The sequence below is a fragment of the Maylandia zebra genome, linkage group LG13 (assembly GCF_041146795.1).
Source record: "Maylandia zebra isolate NMK-2024a linkage group LG13, Mzebra_GT3a, whole genome shotgun sequence".
Classification (NCBI taxonomy): domain Eukaryota; kingdom Metazoa; phylum Chordata; class Actinopteri; order Cichliformes; family Cichlidae; genus Maylandia; species Maylandia zebra.
Genome location: NC_135179.1, coordinates 11,489,111 through 11,510,838, shown reverse-complemented (window position 1 = coordinate 11,510,838; position 21,728 = coordinate 11,489,111). Strand labels below are relative to the sequence as shown.

At 39.8% G+C, this 21,728-nt stretch overlaps 2 protein-coding genes across 5 annotated transcripts; one reads left to right on the top strand and one right to left on the bottom strand.

The window, feature by feature from the left end:
- Window positions 1-2: 2 nt before the first annotated feature.
- Window positions 3-6,790, top strand: dync2li1 (dynein, cytoplasmic 2, light intermediate chain 1). 4 transcript variants are annotated; one of them, XM_004570100.6, is made up of 13 exons: window positions 3-152; window positions 253-379; window positions 461-495; window positions 1,403-1,472; window positions 1,789-1,877; window positions 2,093-2,282; window positions 2,900-2,968; window positions 3,099-3,176; window positions 3,314-3,393; window positions 3,887-3,957; window positions 4,112-4,209; window positions 4,329-4,421; window positions 6,585-6,790. In XM_004570100.6, exons 1-13 carry the CDS (start codon window positions 139-141, stop codon window positions 6,645-6,647), a joined length of 1,077 nt encoding a protein of 358 aa, XP_004570157.2. In that variant the 5' UTR covers window positions 3-138; the 3' UTR covers window positions 6,648-6,790. The 4 variants fall into 4 exon arrangements, with proteins under 4 accessions (XP_004570157.2, XP_012779820.2, XP_076747640.1 ...); XM_012924366.5 differs by lacking the exon at window positions 3-152 and having other exon boundaries at window positions 269-379; window positions 461-1,318; XM_076891526.1 differs by lacking the exons at window positions 3-152; window positions 253-379 and adding an exon at window positions 1,220-1,318 and having other exon boundaries at window positions 477-495.
- A 287-nt stretch (window positions 6,791-7,077) lies between these two features.
- On the bottom strand, window positions 7,078-21,641 carry abcg5 (ATP-binding cassette, sub-family G (WHITE), member 5). Its single transcript, XM_004570101.1, has 14 exons — window positions 21,375-21,641; window positions 21,025-21,146; window positions 20,744-20,880; window positions 18,402-18,500; window positions 17,378-17,510; window positions 16,043-16,182; window positions 13,579-13,708; window positions 13,238-13,451; window positions 12,815-13,020; window positions 9,079-9,217; window positions 8,877-8,950; window positions 8,625-8,736; window positions 8,384-8,496; window positions 7,078-8,074 (listed from the first exon to the last, which is right to left on the bottom strand). Exons 1-14 carry the CDS (start codon window positions 21,539-21,541, stop codon window positions 7,890-7,892), a joined length of 1,971 nt encoding a protein of 656 aa, XP_004570158.1. The 5' UTR covers window positions 21,542-21,641; the 3' UTR covers window positions 7,078-7,889.
- Between the last annotated feature and the right edge of the window lie 87 nt (window positions 21,642-21,728).

The window sequence follows — 21,728 nt, the reverse complement described above, 5'->3', positions numbered from 1 at the left end:
CTGCGTAAAACTACATATCCCACAATGTCCATTAAAACTTAAGATGGTTACGTCATCAAAACGCGCTGTTGCTTTGGCAACGTTTATAACGGTTAGCCTTCCTATTAGCTGTGTAGCCTTCGCTAACCATCGAGCTCGATGCCAAAAATAAGGTGAGAATTACTTTATTTTATCATTATAACTGTTTACTGTGATAACAGTAATAGTAATATCTGTCGACCGACTCGTCCCGTCTCGTCTCGTATGGGTCAGCTCGGACACATTATGGGAGCTGGCTGCGGCGGAGGTCCACAGCCGGGAGAGCGGAGGTGCAGAGGAGAGGGACGGTGGAGAGGCTGTGAACGAGCGGACGGTGCTTCTGATGGGGAGCAAAGCTGGGGTGTGTGTGTCACTGATTTCACACGGAAGCGCTTGTATCTTGTTACTGTACTGCGTAAACTCACATCCGTTTATTTTTTAGGGCAAAACGTCCATTCTCCTCAGGTGCTTGGACAGGTTGGTATGATGATGCCCGGGCAGACTAGAGTGCTCTAAACCCCTCTTCATATTCACTATTCAGACCCATTGCAGGGGCAGTTTACACCATGCAAAGTGAAACACGAAAGCTAAAGCTGATCCTTTCACAGTCAATATTTGGCAAAGCTTTTATATGGCTGAAGTGTTTAGGGAGATTGCCAAGAAAGTATTTGGTGTATCCTATTGACATAAGGAGTACCTGGTGGTGGGATGAGGGAGTGCTGGCAATTATTCAAAGGGAGGGGTTAACAAATAAAAATTTGGGAAAGCATGTAGATCTGCCTCACATAAGGAAAGGCTTATGTGAGGCTCGGCACTAAGGAAAGAAAATTAGCTTGGCGGCAAGATTGAGCTGGAAGGAAGTGTACTAATGAATGATGAGAGGCTGTTGAGAAGATGAAGTAGTTTGAAGAGCTAATGAATGAAGAAAATGAGAGAGAGGAGGACAGTTCAGTAAGGAGGAAGTGATGGCAGCTGTGAGCTAAGAGTGGACTCTTGAAGAGTGAGAGGATGCCTGAGAAATGGAAAAGAAGTGTAGTGATTTTCAAGAACAAGCGTGATGTGCAGAGCTGTAGTGACAACAGAGGGATAGAGTTGTTAAGACATACCATGAAGATATGGGAAAGAGTTTAAGCTTTGTTTGGGAAACGGGGTGATGATTGGTGAGCAGCAGTGTGGCTCATGTCTAGAACGACCTCTACAGATGTACCGTTTGCTTTGAGAGTGTTAATGGAGAAATACAGAGAAGGCCAGAAGGAAGTGTAGTGTGTCTCTGCTGATCTAGAGAAAACACACGAATGAGGTACTGTAAAATATTTAACCAAAAGCACAAGTTAGTTTCATGACATCATACTTTGTATAAACACACTTTTTTTTTGTCTACTAGAGATGAACTATCCAAACCAACTCTGGCCTTGGAGTACACTTTTGGCAGACGAGCACGAGGACACAACACGGTAAGTAAATCCTTTTAGTCTTGGACACTTTGCTTTAGTCTCTTAAAAATGAGAAGACAAATGTGGTTATACACCTTATGCTGTATATGTTTTATTTGCGTTAGTAGGAAGGAACTTCCTTCCAGTATTTCAGCACAGTGACCACATTAGAGAGTACGTTTAGTGTACTTATGTGGCAGGATGTGCTCATTATGCAAGTAAATATTTTAGTTCTTGGTATTAAATGCAGCTGAAATGTGGAACAAGCCATAGAGGGTTAGGGTTGCACTGGATGTTTATGTAACTTCAAGATAAAACTGTTATATACTTATTTCAGCCTAAAGACATAGCCCACCTATGGGAGCTGGGAGGAGGGACCTCTTTGTCAGACCTCGTCCAGATCCCCATCACTCCTGTCACCATCAGGTAGGTCTCTTACAAATATCCTGCTTTTGAATAGGGGTCAGTATTTGACACATTCACAGTGTGAATTATGTTATTTATCTTTTCTGTTCAGATTATTATTTGTATCTTTAAAATCTGAATCTCTTGAACAGCAATGTCATGTCAGTAGAGAAGAAGAATGTTTTCTTGGTCTGAACCTCAGAGGAAAACCATCTTTCCTTTCCTGTCTTGTTCAGCTGTCTCTCAGTCATCCTCGTCCTGGACCTGTCTAAACCCAACGCTCTGTGGGGAACAATGGAGAAGCTACTGCAGGCTGCACAGGCTCACCTAGAGAGAACCTCCTCCCAAGTACAGAAATCCAAATCCGGAGTCAAACACCAGACTCCCAGCCACTCAGCAGCACGTGTCTTACCTAAAGACTATCCTGTAAGACCTTGTCTCATTACACATACAATTTGTATTACAGCAATTTTATAGCTGTGTTACAATTTCTAAATCCACGACTCAAAGGAACTCAACATGTGAGATGAAGCAAATTTCTTTAACCATGTATTATCTAATAATATCAATATCGTTAGACTAAATTAATGTAACCAAGAACAGGATCACAAGTAACTTCCATCTCAGCTAATACATAATAGACTGTAAAAAGCACTGAGGGAAAAGGCAGCTCTGCCTCCTCAGGGTTTATGGTGATACAGGTGAGCCTCTACAGTCGATCAGCACAAGGGATGCAGCACAAAGAGACTGCAGATTAATAAGGATGATAAAAAAAACAGTCATCAATGGGTAAATGTGCTGGTGCACTGAGGCATCCGTAACAAGTTGCATATTTAAAGTGTTTACATGAACTACTCATGCCTCTGGCTTTTTAAACACTCAAATGTCACAAAGTAAAATTTGCATTGACCTGACAAATGCAACCAAGATGGTGAAAATAGATATTTTATTGTCAGAGGGAACAAAAAGCAAATCTCAACTAAAAGTGTAAAAGTGTGTAAGGCCGGTGCTGTCTCCAGAGTTAACTGTGATTCTGTCAGCAGGACAGAGAGTTGATCAGTCCCTTTCCTGTTCCTCTGCTCATCATCGGCAGCAAGTACGACATCTTCCAGGTAAAACACACTATTTGTACTCTTTTTAAATGATTTATTAAAAAAAGACACGTACACAGAATTATTATTAGATCATAAATTTCAGTAATATTTGTATATAAGATTTCCAATTTTCCCATCTGCTTTTCAGGAATTTGACTCTGACAAGAAGAAAGTTGTCAGTAAAACACTGCGTTTTATTGCTCATTACTACGTGGCCTCTCTCGTTGTAAGAACGTTTTTAATGCTCCTGCAGCACATTTGTATTTAACAAATAATTTTGCACTTTTTCATATATTTCTTATAGTTTGCTGTCTCTAACCACCGCTTTGTATTTGTGTTTGTGTCTCCTAATGCTTTGATTAGTTCACTAGCATCAAATCAGAGAGCCTTATATCAAAAACCAAGAGCTTCTTCTTGCACCTGGCTTTCGGTTTGGAGAGAGGGTGAGGAGAATAAAGCAACATTGAACACAAAGCAGTAATGGGCATGGGCTTTCATTTTAGATTATAGTGTCAATAGAGTTACTTTAATGTTACCACTAATGCTTGATAATACTAGATTTCACAGTCTCATTGCAGATTTATTTACATTTTTGTACTGTATAAAAATTGTATGATATAGAACAGGTTTTCATAAACAGTCTGAGCTTAGGATATTCACTTTAGTTATATAATCATGTGATGGGACAGCTCCAGATAGATATACACACTCAGAAGTCTATAATCTTTACTTTTGTTTATGATGGAGGTATTAGATATTGCATTTAAAGGAGCATGGCTGCTACTTACAACAACTGTCATTGTTTCTTGAAGGGAAAATGTGTTTTGCTCTCATTGAGAATTTCAAAAAAAATGTAAAATGCTGTCTATGTTAGGGTCTGTTGGTTAATGTTTTAGCTGTAATACTGTTTTTCTTGTTCTTTTTTTCTGTAATCAGGAAAACTGTTTCCTCTGACCCCCTCAAGCCGCTCATCATTCCAGCAGGCTCTGATTCCTTCGGTCAAATAGGTGAGCACAGCGCCCCCCAGTAGCCAAAAGTAGAAATGTCTTCAAGTTTTGAATAAACTACAAAACTCTGTGATGAAACAAAACATCTCCTTTAAATCCACCCTCCTTTATTTAACATTTGGTGTGATATTTTATTTAAAATCTGTTAATATAGGTTCCCCACCTACTGTCGATGTGGATATAACGTCTCTCCATGCTAAAAATCCAAAAGACCTCTGGAAGAAAGTGTATGAGCGTGTCTTCCCCCCAGAGGTAGTTAAGCTTCTGGCAACATGTTTGTCTTCTGCAAAATCCAACTTATGTAGACAAACTACTTTTTCTTTTGCATGATTTAAAAGCATCTGTTCGTCTAACCAAATTTGTCATTGCAGAGTACAAATGAGCAGAGAGAGCTAAAGGATCCAGCCAAAGATCCCCAGTACAGTGAGCCTCAGATTGATGCCATGAGAGCCCAGAAAGACCAGGTAATACTTTATATACGTGTTTGCATTGCATTTATTTTGACAGACCTACTGCAGTCAAGTCTCTTGACTCATGAGTTGGCAGTACGGTGGTTAATCAGTGGTAATCAGAATTCCCATTCACTTATCTCAGATTCGTGACCCTGACTTTTGTCCTCCTTCTGAGGGGTAGCAAGTATTTAGGAAGATAATAAATCACTAAAGCATTTAACGCAAAATGAAGAAGATAAGTTTCTGTGACATAGCACAGTTTCATTTGATAAAGGGATTAGACATAATGGCAGCCCAGATAAAAGAGGCTGTTAAGATATGTGTGTTTATAAAATAATAACCCTGCTTAAAATGACAAGCTCGTGGGATACAAAGTTACAAAAGCTAATGAATATATAATATATTAATAGTCAGAATAAAAATATATTGTATATTTCTTTTTTTAAACACTATTAAGGGCAGTCTGAAATTGCAAGGTCGAAATGACAGAAGGACTTCAGTCTCTGGATCCAGAAGGATATCTGACTTCAGTTCAGTTTGACATTATCCGATTTTCCTTATTTCAATTTTATATGAATTTGCAAAGATATCATGTGATGTCTAATTTTTCCATCTCCCAATAGTAAAATATCCCCCAAAAATTCCTGCATCCAAATCCAGATTTGTATTGTTGCGTTCGAGGCTGTGGTAAAAATTCAATGCAAATCTGTTCATATAACATTCTGAGTAATCCTGCATAGCTAAACAAACAAACATAGCTAAACAAACAGACAAATCAATCGAATGACATGGCCTGTTTGGCGTGGGTAACAGAGTTAAAAACTGTGTACGCTGTACAAAATATACAAATGGAGAAACTCATTCGACATCTTAAAGAAGGTTAATGTTCCAAAGTAACACTTTGTCCTTCAGTAGTCTGTTTCTAGTAGTGATTCTGTCTTGAAATGAATAGGCTGTAACTTTATATCCTGTGGTGATAAACTTAGAGATTAGCTGTCTTCATTCCTGCCTGCAATAGTGCCACTCTGGAACTTGAACTGCAGTAACCCGATGGAGTCACCGGCTGTTATCGCTGACTGACGTTCACCTGGCGCTCGTCGTTTCACTCAGCCATTGTGTGGTCTGAGAACTCAATAGAAAAACAGGCTAAAGATTAATTCCAAATAAGTCTTGAGAAACTCCTTTCTAGACAGCACCCTCTAGTCTGGATTAAAAAGAATCTCAGCAGATCATGGTAGTCAGAAATGACCTCTTTATTTGAGAGACAACACAATGAATTTAGAGATAGGTTTGCGAAGTAAAAATGTATAAATGCATAGTTCAGTACGAATACAAATAAAGACCAATCTTAAGAGTTTTAAGCTAATTAACTATAGTTCTGTTTTCCCCTAGTTAATGTGTATTTGTTGTAGTTTAGGCGCTTCAGTGTCTTGTGGTTATTTACACTGATATAAAAAAAAGAAAGTTTCACAGTACTGCTCTGAGGTGTGAGCGCCTCTGTAGACGTAGACGTTTTGGCATTTTCGAAGTGTGGAGCATTCAGGTGTGTGCCAGTCGTCCCTGGAGTCAAACAAGGTCAGACGTGCAATGTTCAGCTGGAAAAAACCAGAGGGCTGCATCTCAAACTCGATACGCCAAAGTTGGCATGTTATACACTCAACAAAAATATAAGACCCCCAATAGCGCAAAAAACTGCACATTCCAGGGTGGCCTTTTGTTGTGGGCAGTCTGAGGTACACCTGTGCACTACTCATGATGTCAGATCAGCATCCTGATGTGGCACACCTGTGAGGTGGGATGGATTATCTCAATATAGCAGATGTGCCCACTACCACACATTTGGACTGATTTGTGACCACTGTTTGGGAGGGATGGTTATATTGTGTATCTGGAATGAATTTTAGGTCACTACGTCCATCCCATGGGGAATGGGAGCAGTAACAAAGGTGTTGCGTTTATATTTTTGTTGAGTGTATGTTAAAATTTATAACAGTAAAATTAGAACAAGATTGAAAACGTTTGCCTTTGGTGGAACCTTCCTTCATCTGCATCATCAGATTTAGTCTTGAGTATTTCTTCACAGTAGCGTGTGTTTTTGCATTTACCTGCACTGTTTTGATTTTCTTGTATTGCCTCAGTAATATGTGAAAAGTGTTACATCTGTCTGTTTTTCAGGAGTTGGAGCAGTATAAAAGGAATGCAGCGAAATCATGGAAAGGTCTAGAGCTGGAGACATGAGATATCTTCTGCTTTATTACACACATACAACATGTTATAATGTACAGGGTATATATATTCTATTTGTTTACTTTTGTATTATATTTTCTGTTGTACTTTTCTATAATTACATAAATAAATGCTGACATTTTAATCAAGAAAAATATAGTTTTAGCTTACCAATAATAATGTTTGTTCTTCCAAACAAAACAAACAAATTTATGTTTTTTTTCTTCCCGGCCATCAGTGGTTCTAGGATTAAGGTTACCACAAGAAAACTGTACATGCCATAAACATGCTCGTTTTTCAGGTAACATGTTTCAAGTAGTTTACAGAACATCTGCAGATGTTTAAGTGTTTTAATGTGCATGGCTTCATCCCAGTGAACAGAGATAAACCGTGCTGTACTACATTGTGTGCATCAAGTGTAAACATTTAAACTTATTCTAAGTGCTTATACTACCACTTTATTAGGTATACCTGTTAAAGTGCTTTAACACAAATGTTTAATCTGATAATCACGTGGTAACAATGTAAGACATTGAAATTCAAAGCGTGCATTTGAAAGTAAGAGGATTTAAGCGACTTTGATCATGACATAGTTGTTGGTGCCAGATAGGCAGGTCGAAGCGTTTCTAAAACTGCTGATCTACTAGGATTTTCCAGTGCAACCATCTCTTGGGTTTAAGGAGAATGTTCTGAAAAAGAAAATATGGCTTTTTGATTGTCAGAATGCCTCAAACTGATAGGAAAGCAACAGTAACTCAAAAGCGCTCGTTATGATAAGCAGAAGTGCATCTCTGAATGCGTAACACGTCAAACCTTAAAGCAATTGGGCTTCAGTGGCATCATGTGCCACTCCAGTCAGCTTAGAAAAGAGAAACCGAGGGTACAAATCACACAAACTCACCAAAAGTCTGGATTTCTGCTATGACATTTGCATGGTAGGGTCAACATTTGGCATAATCAGCAACAAAAACTAAACATGAATCCTGTCTTATATCAGTGGTTGAGTTTGTTGCTGGTGGTGTAATTTATTTTCCTAGCACACTTTGGGCTGCTACCAGGTGGCCATCATTTAAACAGTCTGTTGAGTATTGCTGAAAATGTCCATCCCTTTATTATCAAGAAAGCAAAAAGGGTACGGTGTACCTAATACAGTGGTGGGTGTAGGTCATCTCTGAATAGTGAATTTCATAACATAAATGCTTTATAAGCTTAACTTAAAAAGAAGATTTTACCCACAAAGGTGTGTTTGTGGGCTTAGTGACGCACAACCTTGTCCCTGATCTTAAAGCTAATTATGCCCAGCAGCAGCAGAGCAGGCAGGAAAGCGTAGAGGAGAACAAAGTCTAGTGTGTATCGGGACAATGCGCCAGGATAACCCTCCTCAATGATCTGATTGCCATGGGTGACCACACAAGCTCCCGGCAAAGATGTGGAATTATCTGTAATCACAAAAACACAAAAAAGTGTTAAGAGATTTCATCTTCTGAAAGTGCCTTTTAGTCTAAATGACTGTAAGTGCTGCTGAGTGACTTTGACCACTGATCCTGAACCCATCCTTTATAAATCAGTCTTAAAAGGACCAATAGCAGAAAGATCAAATGTAAGACAGATAATTGAAATCAGTTATTTCTAATGATCTTTCCTGCTTTATCCTCTACACTACTCGCAGAATAGTGTAGATATTGGCCAAATTAACAAAATAGCATTCCCTCTAGCATAGGATGATCCCATGTTAAAAATGAACTTACTGCATGTGAACTGGAGACCATGAAACTCCGTGACTATGAGCAGCTCACAGCTGTACTTCTGGAAAGTCAGGTAACTGAGCCACTGAAAGACCTGTGGCATCTGCTGGGTGCTCCTGTTGCAAAGAAGAGGAGAGGAAAGTGAGCATATGTCCTGAGAGTTAGCATTATTATACCTTCATTTTCAATAAATTCTAAATCACAAGTTTTCTCATCATAAAGTTAAGCATATTTGGGATTTTACCTTAGAAAGCCAGATCCCACCACTATCCCTGCAATATTGAGTAGAGCCACTCCAGTGTTGACCATGTTAGGGTCTTGGACCACACCTAGTAGCACCACAGTCAGCAACTCACCTGATGAGAGTGGAAAAAAACAAACAAACATGAATATGTGCAGCTAAAAGATAAAGAAAGTGGAAACGTGGCTATTAAATGCATTCAACCAATTTGTGCCCCCCAAAATAGCACTTTACCCTTTTATTTAATTGGCTCACCTATAACATGCGGCACCAGAACTACAGCAGTGAAACACAGGAAGCGCAAACCTTCCGGATGCATCCCCACTGTCCTGAGAGCAAAGCAAGGCAGAGACAATCACACAGGAGAGACATTGATGACTATGAAACCAAAATCCTTGAGTGGATAAATGTGCTTCTTCCACCGCCAACACAAAAACACATCAAGTTTATGACCAACCAGTAAAGGAAGGAGGTGAAGATGAAGACACTCAGGATGCTGAGGGGCAGGATGTGGAAGATGTAGGCCAAGAACATTTGCCATTTAGTGTAGAGTCCATCCTGACTCTCCTGATCACCGATGGCTCGCAATGCTGGGACTGTGAGTATAAAAACAGAAAGGGTGCAAAAAAGATAAAAGTGACTTCTGGTCCATTCGATATAAAATCAACCAAATCTGACAAAAAAAAAAACAACAAAAAACAAACCCTGACCCTATTCCTTTATTTTTTAAAGAGTAACTTTATTATATTTAATAGATATAAATTAGATAAATGAATACTGTCAAATATTGATGCCTGCCAAATCTGAGACTGATTATTCAAGGGATATAATAATGCTGAGTGATTGTGCACATGCACATGTATGTATAAAAGGCTTAATGTTGTTTTGCTTGCAGTTTTTAAATTTACATTAAACTGGGAAAAATATGATGATTTCAAGAGTACAAAACCCAGAAAAATTTCTTAAGTGGAGTTTTACCTTTTCCATATTTCATTCAGTTCCAGTACTTTAAAATCTGCATATTATAATGAACAGTTCATTCTGTTCTATTGTCTCATAACTGAAAGCATGCATATGAAAACAAAATATATCAAAAGGGCTTTCCTTTAACAGGATGATGGCGATTATGCATTTTTGCAATCGCTCCATATTTCAGGTGTTCTTGTTTTTATGCCAAGAATTTACCAAGACAACTTGATGGGCCTGTTTCTTTAAAAAAAAAAAAAAAAAAAAAAAAAGCTTTTCATTGAATCCTATCAGTTGTTATCTCTGAGACTGAAGGTCACAATGATATCCCCAAGCACAACCTCTGATTGTTTGAGTGTTTACAGAGGCTGACTTCAGCTCAGCCCAATCGTTTATCACATCTATTCTCCTCAGTGTCTGTGAGGGCTGGAGACCTGAAGCCAAGATTTTAGACTATGTTGATACAGTCATAGGAAAGAGAAAGTATACTCTCTTAGGTTTTATATATCAAGACATAATAAAAATCATCTGGTCCCCCAAATTAGGTAAATACAAGCGCAGATTAAAAACAACAGATGACATATTGCACCATGTTATTATTAACTAAACCAAAATGCAGAAGCAGTACATGAAAAACTAAGTACATCTTTACTACTGCCAAAGGAATTAAGGAGGTAAGTAGCAGGTAGGTGCTGATGATCAAATGCACACAGTTAATTAAACATCAGCATGTCCAATCATCCCTATCTATGCCAAACAATAAAGATGTTAGATATAATCTTTAAGAAGTAATTATTATAGGCTTATAAAGACATCATTCTACAGTGAGAAAGAGTTCAAAACAGTTGGCAGCCTTCCCAGGAGTGGACGTCGGAGCAAATTTATTTTCTATGCTCATGGAAACTGCAAAAAACCCCACAGCTGCAATTCAGACTCTACTGAGCCCGGTTAGCATAAAATAGTTAAAAGTTTACGTTCAAGACAGCACACACACACACACACACACACACACACACACACACACACGCACACGCACACAAAGAAAAGTAGACTGATCAAGTATGGCTTGTTTAAAAAGGGTTTCCAGGGGAAAATCTCTTCTCTCTACATGGCAGCACAGTGTACTGTAGGTTTAAAGTTGCAGCTGAAGACACCACGAGACATCTGGAACAATGTCCTTGGTGGAGATGTTTGGCTGTAAGGCACAGTGTCACATTCTGAGAAATCCAAACACAACATATCCACACAAACACCTATTAACTGTCAGCTGTGGGAGTGGAGGGCATTTGATTTGGTTTGAGTCAGACTGACAGTCTTACAGCTACAGCTTGGCTAACAGAATAATAGGACAATGATCCCAAGCTCAGCAGCAAATCTCTAACAGAATGGCTCTCTAGAGACAAATGCCTGCAAACCTCAATGAACTGAAGCAATGCTGTAAAGAATAGTGTTCAAAAATCCCTCCGTGTGAGAGACTGATGTAGTAAGACTGCTAAAGGTGGTTTTACAAGCTACTGAATCATGGTGTACTCAATTTTTTACAAAGTGCTTCTGCTTTCTGGCCTATATGATGACACTGTGTGATATGTCAAGTGTTGTTTTTCATCTGAGGTTTATCTCTACCTGTCAGATCTGGCAAGAACTGGAACATTTTTATTATGTTTTGATAAAACCTTGTAAATGACGAAGGGTGTCACCGACAGTAAGGAAATACAGCCAAGATGATTCATTCATCCATTCCTATCACTGAAACTCACATTCCAATAGAGCCTTTTTGGAAATAGTTGTATTTTATTTTGTCTATTGATTGTTGTCCTTTTCTTAACCTTACTTTTTCACTCATTAAATAAGTCTCCCAGATATTGAACAAAGCCACTAACGACCAAATTATTTGTTAAACCACAAATAAAAATCATAAATCTCTCTGACATTAAAAATAAAGTGGGTTAAAAGGCGGTCACAAGTCCTCTATAAAAGATCAAGACACTGCTGTGGTTGTAGTTTATAAAATGCTGACAGGAGACTTAGTGCAAATTTTTCTCTCCCTGTATTTGATGTTATCTTAAGTCAAAGCATGCATTATTAAAAAACCCATAAAACTGTTAATCATGGAAATCTATGTGCACACAATATTGTACTGTATTGTAGGTTCTCTAGGTTTGTAGGTAAAATGGCACTCGGGTTCATTGAGCTCTGAACAGATTAAAGGTCATGAACACCCAATGATCATTTCAAATATGTAAACTGAAGGATCTCCTCAGCAACTAAAGTATGACTTCATGCACGGTCTTCTAATAGACATTTTTTCTTTCATGTATTCTTATCTCCAATAGTCTACATACCTTTAACATCCAAGATTAAGCTAGACTTTACACAGTTTTGCCAAAGGTGACAAAAGTAAGTAAGAAATTAAAGTGATTTTACAACTGAATCAGGGGGAAGTGGCCTCACACACAGCTGCGATAAACATGCCTCATATCCATTTCACAGAACTAACAAGTACCCACCTCCTGTGGATTAAGTGTTGTTAGAAACATGCACAGAGATGTGCTGTAACGTCACATAGATTAAGTGAATGTATGGACAACAAAGTCGACATTCACATTTTGTCTTTTGTCTTGTCTAATTGTTATTTTCAGCATTTTATACAGTTAAGTCCATACATTTTCAAACAGTGATACATTTTTTGTGATTTTGTTTCGGTACACCACCACAGTGGTCAAACAGTGCAATTTAGTCACGATGTCATTGAAGTGCAGATATTCAGCTTTAATTCAAGGGTTTGAACAAGAGTATTGCATTTAGCTGATTAGGAATTAAAGTCAATTTGAGATATTTTCAGAAGTTCAAAATTAATTGATACCTAATCCCTCTGTGTGTGTGTGTTTTCTATAAGCGGATAAAGGAATCTGGAGTTGATTCCAAGTGTTGAAACTGCTTTTATTAGCTCTTCATTGGATCTGTCTGTCCAAGAGAAGGAAGCCAACATTATCCTGAATCAAGAGTCAGTACTAGCACTGAGCAAAGCTGCTTCTGAGTTATGTTTTAATTTAGTCTTTGAATAAGAAAAAAATCATGTTTTCAAGTTACTGACTCAAAGTTTTTATCCAGCTTCCTCTTTTTTTTTAATATAAAACTGTCAGGCAACATCCTGGTGTTTGGGACGTGCAAATGTAAATGTACTAATTCATCCTGGTGAGCAGATGTTTGGTGTTGGCGGAACTCACAGAGAGCGACGGCGTTCAGCATGCCCGTGTATGGTGAAGCACCGATGCTCTGATAGATTATGCCGATGCGGTCCTGCACAGCACCCTTAGTGACGTCGATGTCTAAATGTATGACGAAGAAGGCCACAAACAGACCATAAATCAGGTTCTGGGATAGACGCATCAGAACACCCATCCTGTCTCTGGACAGGTTTCTTACTGTGCGCCTGCACACAGAACAGAAAGGCAAAATTAATGAGCAAATGTTTTACCTACTGATACCCTACAAAAAAATCATCATGATGCATGGAAGTAATCTGTATATGTTACATGTCTTTTATAAAGCAGCACACTAAGTGACATTTGTAATTTGTACCTGGAATATTGTGATCATATTTCAGTTTTAAATAGTGATTTATGGGTGGTGTGTACAAGCACACTGACCTGAGGAGAACTCCAAGTTTGGCAGCACCGCTGGGTGACTCTTTGCTCTTAAAGGGTATGGCGGGCTTGTCTGATCTCTGCAAGCTCTGCTCCATTTTTTCCAGCATGCTCTGGTAGATGGTAGACCTCTGATAGGCTGAAGTGATTTCATGCATGCGAGTGAATGTGGCTGCCTCCCTCTCGCTGCTGCGTGTGTCCACTGAGGTGAAGTCAACTGTTTGACATCAAATTGAATTTTTAATGTTCAAGCTATGGAAAAATCATCTTTTTTTAAAAAAAAAAAGAAGACTTATAATAAAAACACAACACCGTGCAGTGTGCTGGGTCCTGTCATACTGTACCATAGATGTCAAAGGGGTTGCAGTACTCTGGACACTCATATCCACATTGGCTGAAGAAATCCACCATCTCTTCTGTTTGTCCACAAAATACTAGCTCCCCACGACTCATTATAGCTATCCTGTTGAACACCTTGGAGGTAGACACACACAAAGAAACAATATTATTCCATCAGCATGTCTGTGGAGGTTCTCAGTCATCGTTGTCACAGGAGCTCGCAAAGAAAAGCGTCTGGACTTCTTTAAGTTGCTTGAAGATGTTTCACCTCTCATCCGAGAAGCTTCTTCAGTTCTAAGGTCAAATGGTGGAGAGTCCCAGATTTAAACCCAGTGGAAGTATCCCCCCCCCCCCCCCCCCCCCCCCCCCAACCAAAGAGGGACAGAAGGATCCCCTGATGATCCTCTAATCATCTGAGCCAAGGTGTGAAAATGGGTGTGGGTCCCAGTCAGCCAGGGTTTCGGGTGAGCTCATTGTGAAACCTGGCCCCTGACCTCCACAAGGAAGGTGTCCCACTCAGACCCATAGTCAGTAGCATAAACTCAGCCACTTATAACATTGCAAAACACCTTGCTACCATCCTTGCTCCTCTCGTGGGGAACACCCCACACCACATCAAGAACTCCACCGACTTCACCGACAAGGTTCAGAAACTTACCCTGGACCCAGATGAAACCATGGGGTCCTTTGATGTAGTCTCTCTCTTCACTTGCATACCCACCACAGCGGCCATGGAGACTGTCAGAAAATGACTACAAGAAGACAGCTCCTTAGAAGACAGGACCAACTTCACACCCGATCAGATCTGCACACTGTTAGACCTCTGCCTCACCACAACATACTTCAAATACAACGAAGGCTTCTAAAGACAAAAACATGGCTGTGCCATGGGCTCCCCCGTGTCACCTATTGTAGCCAACCTTTACATGGAGGAAGTGGAAAGGAAGGCTCTTGGCTCTTTCAAAGGAAGAGTACCCAGCCACTGGTACAGATATGTAGACGACACCTGGGTCAAAATCAAGACACAAGAAGTGGAATCCTTCACTGCGCACATTAACGCCGTGGATGAAAACATCAAGTTCACCAGGGAAGACACAAAGGACGACTGTTTGCCTTTCCTGGACTGCGCTGTGCACATTGAAGAGAACGGCAACCTCAACATCGAAGTTTACCGGAAGCCCACACACACGGACCAGTACCTCCTCTTTGACTCCCATCACCCTCTGGAACACAAACTTGGAGTGATTAGGACCCTACACCACCGGGCAGAACATGTTCCCTCTAAGCCTGAAGGGAAAAAAGAAGGAACACATGTAAAGGAAGCACTCAAAACATGCAGTTATCCTAAATGGGCGTTCATAAAGTCAGCAAAGAGGCACAGAAAAGAAGATCAGACACCAGCGAGGGAGGATAAGAAAGACAGACGCAACAACATTGTCATCCCCTATGTAGCCGGTGTATCAGAAAAACTCAGGAGAGTTTTCTCCAAGCATGACATCCCGGTGCATTTCAGACCCAGCAACACACTCAGACAAAAACTGGTTCACCTGAAAGACAAAACTCCAAAACACAGACTTAACAATGTGGTGTATGCTGTACAGTGCAGCGAGGAATGCCCAGACCTCTACATTGGAGAGACCAAACAGCCACTTCACAAGCGCATGGCACAACACAGAAGAGCCACCTCCACAGGACAAGACTCAGCAGTCCATCTGCATCTTAAGGATAAAGGACACTCTTTCGAGGATGTCAACGTTCACATTTTGGACAGAGAGGACAGATGGTTTGAAAGAGGAGTGAAAGAAGCCATCTATGTCCACTGTGAGTGACCATCTTTGAACACAGGCGGTGGTTTACGACACCAACTCTCTGCCATCTATAATCCAGTTTTGAGTTCCCTCCCCAGACGCCTTAACGCCCACTCACATCCTGGGCCATCTGACCTCAGGAATTCGCATGATAAGGTGGGGCCAGGTTTCACAATGAGCTCACTCGAAACCCTGGCTGATTGGGACCCACGCCCAGTTTCCCACCTTGGCTCAGATGATTAGAGGATCATCAGGGGGTCCTTTTGTCCCTCTTTGGCGGGATACTCCCACTGGGTTTATATCTGGGACTCTCCACCATTTGACCTTAGAACTGAAGAAGCTTCTCGGATGAGAGGTGAAACGTCTTCAAGCAACTTAAAGAAGTCCAGACGCTTTCCTTTTCAAGCTCCTTTGATTCCATCAGCATGCAACTTTTCACAAAACATTCACTATCAAAGGATCAAAGACTCATGTGTACAGTGTAACCAAAATGTTTTCTTAATATGTGTCTAATATATGAAGTGGTGTAATTCTGATAAAAAAACAAAACAAGTTCTTTAGCTGTGAGTTAGATAAATGTAGCTGATGTTGGCACATAGGTGTGAGTTTGACTCTACAAGCCATTCATTCTCTTTTTCACCAGTTCTTCTCAAAAACCCACCCTGAAGAGCTCAGAGCGTGGTTGGTGGATAGTTACTATGACGATACGGTCTCTCCTGGCCAGCTCTGCCAACAGCACTACAATCTGATTGGCGGTCATGCTGTCCAGACCAGTGGTCGGCTCATCCAATAGGATCACCCCTGCAACGACAGCATCCCAATGACATCACTGCTGTCACTGCAGGTTTGTCACGCAGTGAAACACTGAGAATAAGTGAAAGGCAGGACAATAACTTTTTCCTTCTAAGTAAAAACTCTCAGATGTACTTTTTATTAAGTGGCACATTGCAGGACTCTCTGTGGAGCCGACTTAACTTGCGGAGATAAGTGAGTTCTCTTTTTTTTAGTTAATTACTCTAATTAGGACAATTAAAAGATTGGCTCTTCGCATTATGAAAGCAGAGTGGAATTAGCAGATACTTTAATTGTGAGATTAATTCATTTCCTGGTTGATTGGAGAGTCACCGAATGGGAACTCCTCATTACTCTGTGTGTGTGACTCTGTGTGTGTGTGTGTGAGTGTGTTCATGGGCATTTTAATCCTGAATGAGGACTGAGACCCTCCATCCTCCCCAGAGGACTGAAGTCCTGATAAACTACACCTGGGATACACACACACACACACACACACACACACACACACACTGAGGTGGGCTTCTGCTCATTCCCCTTACGGTGTGATAACCCAGTCCTTTATTACTCTTCTCCATCTCTCCCTTTTCTCTGTCTCTTCTTACTCCTGTCTCACTTAGATCCTTTTGTTTTTCTCCAGTGTGGACTTCATAACTCTTCTGGGGAGAGACAGGTTATGTGGTGAACTTTCCACTGTTCTCATGCGTCTGATCCTTCTGCCTCCCTCTGCTGCATTCTCCCACAGTCGTGGGAAAAAAGAAAGTTTTCACGGGACTATATGCAGTCCTGTTTTGGCAGTTTGCTAGTCTGACAAACAAGCAGCAGCAAATCTACAACAGAATGACTGAAAAAGAAAATAATCAAGGTGGTGCAATGGCCCAGTCAAAGTTCAGACACAACCTCATTGAAACTTTCCTTTTCATGACTCCACCAAAGACATATTTTGAAACATTTTATGAAAGCATGTTATATATAATTATTTTCTTTTATCTGCCAAAGTCTTTGAAAATCACTTCTAATCCCTCTTATTATCTATTTTACATCTATTAAAAGTGAAGATTTGAGTGATTAATGACTTTTACTCTGCGTCACCTCATTATTTTGATATAAACCGACAGCAAATGTTTGCTTTGGAGGAAACAGGTTGGTCAGAGATGAACTTGTGTAAATCTCCTCAGGTGATCTCCTGAGGTGCACTACTCACTTGGGTCCTGAAGTAACTGACTGGCAATGGAGACCCTTCGGCGCTCACCCCCGGAGATCCCAGGGAAAACCTGACCTCCAATAACACTGTGGGCCACGTGACTAAGGCTCAGCTCAGCCATCACTGCTGACACCTACATGGGAGCCAGAGGTCAAGGTTCAGGTGAGACAAGAGTTACAACTATTAGCAAATCTACTAAAAAAGGGCCTGCAGGAGATATTATACATTGATCAGCTAAAACTTTGGAATAAAATCCCCTCATTATTATGAAAAGATTTGCTGTGAACTCTTCAAATAATCACCCTGCTCATGGGAACAATACTCAGAAATTTGCTCAGGGGTTTGAGTCTGACCTCAGCAACAATCTACACAGTCTAAAAAAATAATGTTCAAAAGAACAAGAAAGAAAAAACTAGAAGCAACCAGCACCAGAAAAAAACTCATCTTGTTTCCACTTTAAACTTACAAGATCCAAAGGACCCACTGCTGGTGCCAAGCACCACATGAGCTTCATTAGACCTTGATGAGTGTATTTGCTCCACAAGATTAGGAGAAGCAATATTTTCCTGTTTTTACAGTTTGGAAATATTTCAGAGCGAGGGACTCAAACAAAATATTAGGCTGAGAACAACTGACCTGCCGTTCTTAAATGTCAGGTCAGGTACTCTTTTTTTAAAAATGGGCATTTGCAGCATTTATGTGCTGTAAGCAAAGAGATCTGTAACAAATTGTAACACATTCTCAGTCATCTTGATGCTGCACACGACTCTCTGTGAAGCAATAACTCAGCCATACTTAACTAACCTAAAATATAAAACAACACAGCAATGCACCTTCTAAGATTAAGCTGATCATCCAAATAAGCACTGTAACTGTTTGTGTGCTGACATCTTAGTGGATACTGATATCCATCAGCCTGTAATTTATTTATTTATTTATTTTTTGGGATATGTTCTGTAGCAGGCAGAGATGCCAGGTTTAAGAAAATAATGAAAGAAATACCCAGACGCAGCTCTAAAGTCACCTTTTTCTTGATAGCTTCAGCCGAGCGTTTCCGCAGGGCCAGCTGAGCTGTGTAGGTCAGAGTCTCCTCCACTGTCAGATAACTCAGCAAGTTATCGCTCTGGAAAAGAATGGTAGAAAGAGAAAACAGGGCATTAACAGAAAAGAAACTAGACACAAAAAAACACTGTAAATTGTGATTTGGTCACCTTAAAACTAGAAACTACCACCTCTATTCCTCAAGGAGATGGATTAAGAAAACATCTCAGTATTTCTCTTGAGTGGTCATCAGTAAACAAATGGAAGTATATGTTTGGACTGGATACTTTTATGTCACACTCTCTCCATCTATAGCATCTTTGTAGCACATCCCCGTACAGTGAGCATACCGGTATATCCTCACAAACGTCTATGTTCATATATGCCAGTGCGACCCATCTGTAATATACCTTTGCCTCAGATGTGTGCATACACACAGGCACAGGCGCATGACTTAAACCAGCTGAACCTGCTGCCTGCTTCAATTAACACATGGCGCCTCCCAATCCCACTTCTCCTTATTCTCTCATCTGAATGACTTTAATATGAGGAGCTCATATCACCTCCTCATCTACAGCTTAGCAGCGGAAGTTAATGACGAGGCTTAGAGAGCAGAAGGGGGAGCTATCAGCTAGAGGGGAGAGATGATTTGAAAAGAAGCAAGGCTGGTTTTAAACCAGTGTTTTTAATTCAGGCTTTGGATACACTTGAGCACCTCTCATTGCGAGATTACATATATGAGGAGGCTATCAGGGGTCTTAAGTTAATTTCATACGGAGGCCAGGGCAGCTTTTCAGGAGTTACTGCAGAATGTTCATTGAGTTTGTGGCGGTTTGTACAACCACAGGCAAAACTAAATACATACAGGCTATGTGCATGAGGCCAGCTGCAGTTGAAACTGTAGTGGAAAGTTTAATGAGTGTTTGTGTGAACTACAGGAAAGTGAAATGTGCATGAACTTATTTGCTAATTACTTTAAACTCTGTTCAGTCTCCCATTAATCATTTGTCTAACATGTCCACTGCTGGGTTTCAACTTCTGTTAAGTGACAATTGTGACAATTATGAATTGGGAATAAATTGTCCTTTATTAGAAGTCATGTAATTTCAACTGCTTTGACTTTTTGTTTGTTATCCATCTGATTGTTAGCAGGATTGCTCAAAATTTAAAAGATGGGATTGGGCCCATCTTTTAAATTTCATTTGGGTTTCAATCCATGAATTCTTTACCATTGTGAAGGTATGTCTTACTACTATGCACACACTGACACTCTAATGGATGCACTGGAGTCAGTTTGGGGTTCAGTATCTGTAATGTTTGGTGAATGCCTGTGGACCCTCTTTTGACTTGTGTAGATGTAGCTGGAAATTATTGTATTTATTTTTTTGTGAAAAAAAAATGTTTAGAGGCTTTTTGGACGTTACTAAGGATTCAGTTTGTCAAACTGATATTTTATTTTAGCCTTACCCTTTCCATCCACTCGTGTGAAGCGGTCACTAGCTAGCATGCACATCTGAGTGTGTGCGAGAGTATGCAACTTAATAAATGTAATAATAATTAATAATAAACTTAAACAGTAATAGAGGAAGTTTTTTGTTGAACCGTTGATCATTCAGGTGTGCAGTGATTTTAAACCAGGGTTCAGTATTTACACAATGACACTTTGGCCAAATATTGAACGTGAGGATCCAGTGATCGAACCACTCGAACTCCTGACCCCCAAAAAACTGATGTTGTGAAAGGATTAGAATCCGAAATTTGAACAAAGTATGGAGGTCATGCAGTCTTAGACGGCTTTTCTTTTGTTTCTGTGTATATTATTACCATTTAAATGTGCTTTTTATGCAGCTGTTTAAAATTACACAGTAAATTGTTGTACATGTACATGTACATGTACATGTACATGTTTTTTGTAATAAAGCAACAGAAAAGCGTATGACGAGTTTAAAAATGTCAAAATTGATATGGTAGTTAAGGATATTAAGCAACCCAAGGCTTTTATTAACTTAAACAGAGAAACAATTTTCTTATAAGTGTAAATAAAAGTCTGTTAATTTAACTTAAACACAATTGTTGTGTTATTTTAACATTTATTGTATGGAATTTATGTAATACCTATATGTAACCTAATAGTTATTAACACATAATATTTTATATGTTTATAATATTAACACATATAACACTATGTAATATTAACATTAATATTACTTTTAATTATTTATGAATGCTTATTATATCAATATTGTATCAATAGAAATGCAATACTGGGATAATAAGTAAAAGCTATGAGTTAAATCTTGATGCGTGGACGTTTCTTTGTCTTACCTGCAGCACATAGGAGAAGCAGTCCTGATACTGCTCTTGCTTCAGTTTTCTACCATTAACGAAGACTTCTCCCAGCAGCGTGCCCTGGTTCCCAATCCGCCCTGAGATGGCATCCAGCAATGTGGTTTTTCCTGAGCCTTTATAATGAAAAGTGCAGATAAAGACACATATGCATAAAACACTCATGATTTAACTGATTTTTAACGCTTCCTGATAAAAAAAACGTTGTATTTCTTTTTCACTTTAAACATTTGGCTCTTGGATTGAACTGAACCTCGAACCTGAGTTGCCCAGTATGCCCATGATCTGCCCACTGTCAACATGAAAGGAGACATCATTCAGGATCTGACGAGTCCATCGTTTCCTGTAGGAGGGTAAGTCCCACCACGGACCCACACGTTCACTGTGAAACACATGTATATATGCACACACGCTTAAGGACAAGGACAGTATTTTTGATATTAGTATTTTATTTTTTTCAACACGATGTCTATCTCGGCTGTGGGAAGAATCAGCTCTTTATGAACAATCAGATTATCAGACAATCACAGTCAAGTAATAATGAGTAAATTAAGTTAAATTCTCTGAGTCTGTTTTTGAGTTACTCGTGTTGGTTGTCAGCAGCACTTACCTGACTGTGTAGGAGATCTTTCTGACACTTAGAGAACAGGTGGGCTCTGATTGCTCCTCTCTGCTGTCTCTCCACACATCTTTCTTCACCTCCGCCACAAACCTGAAGGACTCTTTTACTTTCCCGTTCTGCGGCTCCTCCATCTGCATTGAATAAAATCTGTTCATGTCTCCTCCAGGTCTGTGTCAAATCTGTTTCACATCAGATTGTTCATATTGTTTCAGTCCCAGACTTTGTCTTCTGCGCCTGTTGCCTGCACACAGCAGAAACGCGAGATCAGTAGTGACTCTCTGGAAGCGTGAGCGCCGCAAATGTCATGTTATCTCAGAGAACTTTGATCAAAGGTTGTATAAT

What these genes read in the sequence shown, in the direction of transcription:
- dync2li1 (XM_004570100.6), top strand. An exon ending in TGATGGGGAGCAAAGCTGGG is followed by an intron (nt 380 to 460) that starts GTGTGTGTGTCA and finishes TTTATTTTTTAG; the next exon opens with GGCAAAACGTCCATTCTCCT. An exon ending in TGAGAGCCCAGAAAGACCAG is followed by an intron (nt 4,422 to 6,584) that starts GTAATACTTTAT and finishes TCTGTTTTTCAG; the next exon opens with GAGTTGGAGCAGTATAAAAG.
- abcg5 (XM_004570101.1), bottom strand. Translation starts at nt 21,541, where the DNA reads ATGAACAGATTTTATTCAATGCAGATGGAGGAGCCGCAGAACGGGAAA. An exon ending in CAACCCCTTTGACATCTATG is followed by an intron (nt 13,452 to 13,578) that starts GTACAGTATGAC and finishes GATGTCAAACAG; the next exon opens with TTGACTTCACCTCAGTGGAC. An exon ending in TGGTCTCCAGTTCACATGCA is followed by an intron (nt 8,075 to 8,383) that starts GTAAGTTCATTT and finishes TTGTGATTACAG; the next exon opens with ATAATTCCACATCTTTGCCG.